This window comes from Lampris incognitus, chromosome 6 (genome assembly GCF_029633865.1).
Source record: "Lampris incognitus isolate fLamInc1 chromosome 6, fLamInc1.hap2, whole genome shotgun sequence".
NCBI lineage: Eukaryota > Metazoa > Chordata > Actinopteri > Lampriformes > Lampridae > Lampris > Lampris incognitus.
In genome coordinates, this window is record NC_079216.1 from 68,835,568 (window position 1) to 68,841,907 (window position 6,340).

At 56.5% G+C, this 6,340-nt stretch overlaps 1 protein-coding gene across 1 annotated transcript in view; it reads left to right on the forward strand.

Annotated features, from left to right (window-relative positions):
- itpr2 (inositol 1,4,5-trisphosphate receptor, type 2) overlaps positions 1 to 5,977 on the forward strand; it is a 159,517-nt gene extending 153,540 nt beyond the window's left edge. The window contains exon 56 of the mRNA XM_056281998.1: positions 4,676 to 5,977. Within this exon, the coding sequence (XP_056137973.1) occupies positions 4,676 to 4,756 (81 nt within the window). The 3' untranslated portion in view covers positions 4,757 to 5,977. The remainder of the gene's footprint in view (positions 1 to 4,675) is intronic.
- Positions 5,978 to 6,340: the final 363 nt, after the last annotated feature.

Sequence of the window (6,340 nt, forward strand, 5' to 3'; positions counted from 1 at the left end):
CCGCCATTCTGGGCTAAAGCGCTGGCTTACGAGCACGACGAGGACGGCATGTCCCCGCCGGCCTGGGCTAAAGCGCTGGCTTACGAGCACGACGAGGACGGCATGTCCCCGCCATTCTGAGCTAAAGCGCTGGCTTACGAGCAGGACGAGGACGGCATGTCCCCGCCGGCCTGGGCTAAAGCGCTGGCTTACGAGCGCGACGAGGACGGCATGTCCCCGCCATTCTGGGCTAAAGCGCTGGCTTACGAGCACGACGAGGACAGCATGTCCCCGCCGGTCTGGGCTAAAGCGCTGGCTTACGAGCACGGCGAGGACGGCATGTCCCCGCCATTCTGGGCTAAAGCGCTGGCTTACGAGCACAGTGAGGACGGCATGTCCCCGCCATTCTGGGCTAAAGCGCTGGCTTACGAGCACAGTGAGGACGGCATGTCCCCGCCATTCTGGGCTAAAGCGCTGGCTTACGAGCACGACGAGGACGGCATGTCCCCGCCATTCTGGGCTAAAGCGCTGGCTTACGAGCACGACGAGGACGGCATGTCCCCGCCATTCTGGGCTAAAGCGCTGGCTTACGAGCACGGCGAGGACGGCATGTCCCCGCCATTCTGGGCTAAAGCACTGGCTTACGAGCACGGTGAGGACGGCATGTCCCCGCCATTCTGGGCTAAAGCGCTGCCTTACGAGCACGGTGAGGACAGCATGTCCCCGCCGGCCTGGGCTAAAGCGCTGGCTTACGAGCACGACGAGGACGGCATGTCCCCGCCATTCTGGGCTAAAGCGCTGGCTTACGAGCACGACGAGGACGGCATGTCCCCGCCGGCCTGGGCTAAAGCGCTGGCTTACGAGCACGGCGAGGACGGCATGTCCCCGCTATTCTGGGCTAAAGCGCTGGCTTACGAGCACGGCATGTCCCCGCCGGCCTGGGCTAAAGCGCTGGCTTACGAGCATGGTGAGGACGGCATGTCCCCGCCGGCCTGGGCTAAAGCGCTGGCTTACGAGCGCGACGAGGACGGCATGTCCCCGCCATTCTGGGCTAAAGCGCTGGCTTACGAGCACGACGAGGACGGCATGTCCCCGCCATTCTGGGCTAAAGCGCTGGCTTACGAGCACGGTGAGGACGGCATGTCCCCGCCGGCCTGGGGTAAAGCGCTGGCTTACAAGCACGACGAGGACGGCATGTCCCCGCCGGCCTGGGGTAAAGCGCTGGCTTACGAGCAGGACGAGGACGGCATGTCCCCGCCATTCTGGGCTAAAGCGCTGGCTTACGAGCACAGTGAGGACGGCATGTCCCCGCCATTCTGGGCTAAAGCGCTGGCTTACGAGCACAGTGAGGACGGCATGTCCCCGCCATTCTGGGCTAAAGCGCTGGCTTACGAGCACGACGAGGACGGCATGTCCCCGCCGGCCTGGGCTAAAGCGCTGGCTTACGAGCACGACGAGGACGGCATGTCCCCGCCATTCTGAGCTAAAGCGCTGGCTTACGAGCAGGACGAGGACGGCATGTCCCCGCCGGCCTGGGCTAAAGCGCTGGCTTACGAGCGCGACGAGGACGGCATGTCCCCGCCATTCTGGGCTAAAGCGCTGGCTTACGAGCACGACGAGGACGGCATGTCCCCGCCATTCTGGGCTAAAGCGCTGGCTTACGAGCACGGTGAGGACAGCATGTCCCCGCCATTCTGGGCTAAAGCGCTGGCTTACGAGCACGGTGAGGACAGCATGTCCCCGCCGGCCTGGGCTAAAGCGCTGGCTTACGAGCACGGTGAGGACAGCATGTCCCCGCCGGCCTGGGGTAAAGCGCTGCCTTACAAGCACGGTGAGGACAGCATGTCCCCGCCGGCCTGGGCTAAAGCGCTGGCTTACGAGCACGGTGAGGACAGCATGTCCCCGCCATTCTGGGCTAAAGCGCTGGCTTACGAGCAGGACGAGGACGGCATGTCCCCGCCGGCCTGGGGTAAAGCGCTGGCTTACGAGCACGGTGAGGACAGCATGTCCCCGCCGGCCTGGGCTAAAGCGCTGGCTTACGAGCACGGTGAGGACAGCATGTCCCCGCCATTCTGGGCTAAAGCGCTGGCTTACGAGCACGACGAGGACAGCATGTCCCCGCCATTCTGAGCTAAAGCGCTGGCTTACGAGCACGGTGAGGACAGCATGTCCCTGCCGGCCTGGGCTAAAGCGCTGGCTTACGAGCACGGTGAGGACGGCATGTCCCCGCCATTCTGGGCTAAAGCGCTGGCTTACGAGCGCGACGAGGACGGCATGTCCCCGCCATTCTGGGCTAAAGCGCTGGCTTACGAGCACGACGAGGACGGCATGTCCCCGCCATTCTGGGCTAAAGCGCTGGCTTACGAGCACGGTGAGGACAGCATGTCCCCGCCGGCCTGGGGTAAAGCGCTGGCTTACAAGCACGACGAGGACGGCATGTCCCCGCCGGCCTGGGGTAAAGCGCTGGCTTACGAGCAGGACGAGGACGGCATGTCCCCGCCATTCTGGGCTAAAGCGCTGGCTTACGAGCACAGTGAGGACGGCATGTCCCCGCCATTCTGGGCTAAAGCGCTGGCTTACGAGCACAGTGAGGACGGCATGTCCCCGCCATTCTGGGCTAAAGCGCTGGCTTACGAGCACGACGAGGACGGCATGTCCCCGCCGGCCTGGGCTAAAGCGCTGGCTTACGAGCACGACGAGGACGGCATGTCCCCGCCATTCTGAGCTAAAGCGCTGGCTTACGAGCAGGACGAGGACGGCATGTCCCCGCCGGCCTGGGCTAAAGCGCTGGCTTACGAGCGCGACGAGGACGGCATGTCCCCGCCATTCTGGGCTAAAGCGCTGGCTTACGAGCACGACGAGGACGGCATGTCCCCGCCATTCTGGGCTAAAGCGCTGGCTTACGAGCACGGTGAGGACAGCATGTCCCCGCCATTCTGGGCTAAAGCGCTGGCTTACGAGCACGGTGAGGACAGCATGTCCCCGCCGGCCTGGGCTAAAGCGCTGGCTTACGAGCACGGTGAGGACAGCATGTCCCCGCCGGCCTGGGGTAAAGCGCTGCCTTACAAGCACGGTGAGGACAGCATGTCCCCGCCGGCCTGGGCTAAAGCGCTGGCTTACGAGCACGGTGAGGACAGCATGTCCCCGCCATTCTGGGCTAAAGCGCTGGCTTACGAGCAGGACGAGGACGGCATGTCCCCGCCGGCCTGGGGTAAAGCGCTGGCTTACGAGCACGGTGAGGACAGCATGTCCCCGCCGGCCTGGGCTAAAGCGCTGGCTTACGAGCACGGTGAGGACAGCATGTCCCCGCCATTCTGGGCTAAAGCGCTGGCTTACGAGCACGACGAGGACAGCATGTCCCCGCCATTCTGAGCTAAAGCGCTGGCTTACGAGCACGGTGAGGACAGCATGTCCCTGCCGGCCTGGGCTAAAGCGCTGGCTTACGAGCACGGTGAGGACGGCATGTCCCCGCCGGCCTGGGCTAAAGCGCTGGCTTACGAGCACGGTGAGGACAGCATGTCCCCGCCGGCCTGGGCTAAAGCGCTGGCTTACGAGCACGGTGAGGACGGCATGTCCCCGCCGGCCTGGGCTAAAGCGCTGGCTTACGAGCACGGTGAGGACAGCATGTCCCTGCCGGCCTGGGCTAAAGCGCTGGCTTACGAGCACGGTGAGGACAGCATGTCCCCTACTCACAGAACACACACCCACAACAGCAACGTTGTTCTAGCAACGCACCTTTTCATGTCACGTGCACCAACAACCACCAAGGACACCGCAGATAAAACCACAGATGCTGTGTGACCTTTTTTTTCTCCCCCCCCCCCCTTTTCTCCCCAGTTGTACTTGGCCAATTACCCCACTCTTCCGAGCCGTCCCGGTCTCTGCTCCACCCCCCTCTGCTGAACCAGGGAGGGCTGCAGACTACCACATGCCTCCTCCATACATGTGGAGTCACCAGCCACTTCTTCTCACCTGACAGTGAGGAGTTTCACCAGGGGGACGTAGCACGTGGGAGGATCACGCTATTCCCCCCAGTTCCCCCTCCCCCCTGAACAGGCACCCCAACCTACCAGAGGAGGCGCTAGTGCAGCAACCAGGACACATACCCACGTCCGGCTTCCCACCCACAGACACGGCCAATTGTGTCTGTAGAGACGCCCGACCAAGCCGGAGGTAACACGGGGATTCAAACCGGCGATCCCCGTGTTGGTAGGCAACAGAATAGACCGCTATGCCCCCCGGATGCTGTTGTGTGACTTTGTTGTGGACAGAATGATATAGGATCATATTCTTGAGTTTGTAATTGGAAGTAAGCCTTGACTGGACTATATGGTTTGTCTGGAGTAGCTAAACGGACTTGCGGGTGTTTTGTGACATAACTTGTGACTTTAACTGTCACGCACTTTCTGTTCTGCCGCTCTAGAATATGTGCAAGTGTAAAAAGTAGAATTCAGTTTTGCTAATTTTCTTTTTACCAGAGTTCCACCCAGTTCAGTTCCTCTCAGACGGTCTTTTCCTCTGACACTCGTAATGTCAGGTTAAATCTGAGTAGCCCCCCCTCTCCAAAATATGAGACTAAATGTCAGCTGTGAGTGAATAAGAGGGAAGCCAGGTTCATGAGGTGCCTCACAACTTAAAATACGGCCTTGGCTGTCTTCAGTTTACCATTTACCCTTTTCCCCCCTCTTCTCCACAGATGACGGAGCAGAGGAAGAATAAACAGAGGCTTGGATTCTTGGGTCCTCCTCAGGCCAACCACCACATCCCAGCCCACTGAAGGACTCGGGGCGAGGGCCCCTGCCCACAGGGACCAGCACTGCAGGCTCACAACGGCTACTACACAGAATCAGTACTCAAGCAGAGGGCATCAACTCACATTTAGTGATGACAGTTTGCAAAGAGCCTGCAGAGTTGAACACGCATGCAGAGTCCAGCAGGGCCTTTCCTTAAAGACCAACAGTGTCTTGAAGACGAAAACAACACTTCACATTGGAGGGACTCTCAAAAGTATGACCAGTGTACTTTAAGATGGTAGTTGTTATTTTTTAACTATCCATCGCTGTGAATGGTTTGCTTGGCACAGCACACACTTGCCAATGTAGTGTTAGTGTAGCAAACAGGCCGAGGAAAATGTTAAGTTAAGGTTAATGGGTATTTGTTGTCAGTCAATGGAAGCCTCGTCAGTCTGATGCGTTGCATTCTAGCTACGGGATGAGGAGTCAGGACGCTGCTCTCTTGCTCAGCTGATTGGCTGGAAGGGAAGTGTGTGTACACGCTTGTCAAGTGTTCCCCTGGCCTTTTAGATTTCTATTCGTTTTTTTGTGTGAAAAAAGGAGGGCATAACTTGAGTATTATTTCATTATGGAAATGGATTTTTTTATATCTTGCTGCCTTATTTGTAAACTTTAAGATAAAATGCAATTAGTGATGGTGCACCTTTTAAAAAAATGTAAAAATATTAAAAGTTATACGCAAACAGAGGCATTGATTGGTCTGGACATTATTTTGTGCGTCTGCACAATATCCTTTTAGAGAATGCATCCGCTGCACCATTTTATATGCCTTTTCTGAGGAGCTGTACAAAGTATATCAATAACAGATATATGTGTAAAGATAATCTGATTACCTGTATGGAATTTACTTGAAAGGCCTTTGGGTCTAAACTCTGTATGTGTAGAGATGACCTAAAATGACCTGGTTACTTTTTACAAAAAACTTTTTTCGTTACAGTGTATAAGATTGTATTGCTTACAGAGATACCAGTTACCAGTCTTCATCTTCCACTGTCTCTGTTTTTGACAGTCGCTTTTTAATTTACAAACCCATTACAGTGATTTGTCTCTTAGACTGCAGTTAGTTGTTAATCTGAAAGCGCGTTTTAATCTTGCACAATCTCATGGCCAATTAGGAGTGTCTGCGCTCAGTGAGAGCCGTTCTTCACACACTGTTAGGAAAAACAAGTGTATAGATGGCTCATTTTATGTTGCCAGATGTTGCATTGTAATAAACCTATGACAAGACAGTCTTCCTGCTATGTTTGAGTCTTCCTGCTATGTTTGAGTCTTCCTGCTATGTTCCGAGTCTTGCTGCTATGTTCCGAGTCTTGCTGCTATGTTCCGAGTCTTCCTGCTATGTTCCGAGTCTTGCTGCTGTGTTCTGAGTCTTGCTGCTATGTTCCGAGTCTTGCTGCTATGTTCTGAGGCTTGCTGCTATGTTCTGAGTCTTCCTGCTATGTTCTGAGTGTTGCTGCTATGTTCCAAGTCTTACTGCTGTTTTTGGTCTTGCTGCTATGTTCTGAGTCTTCCTGCTATGTTCTGAGTCATGCTGCTATGTTCTGAGGCTTGCTGCTATGTTCTGAGGC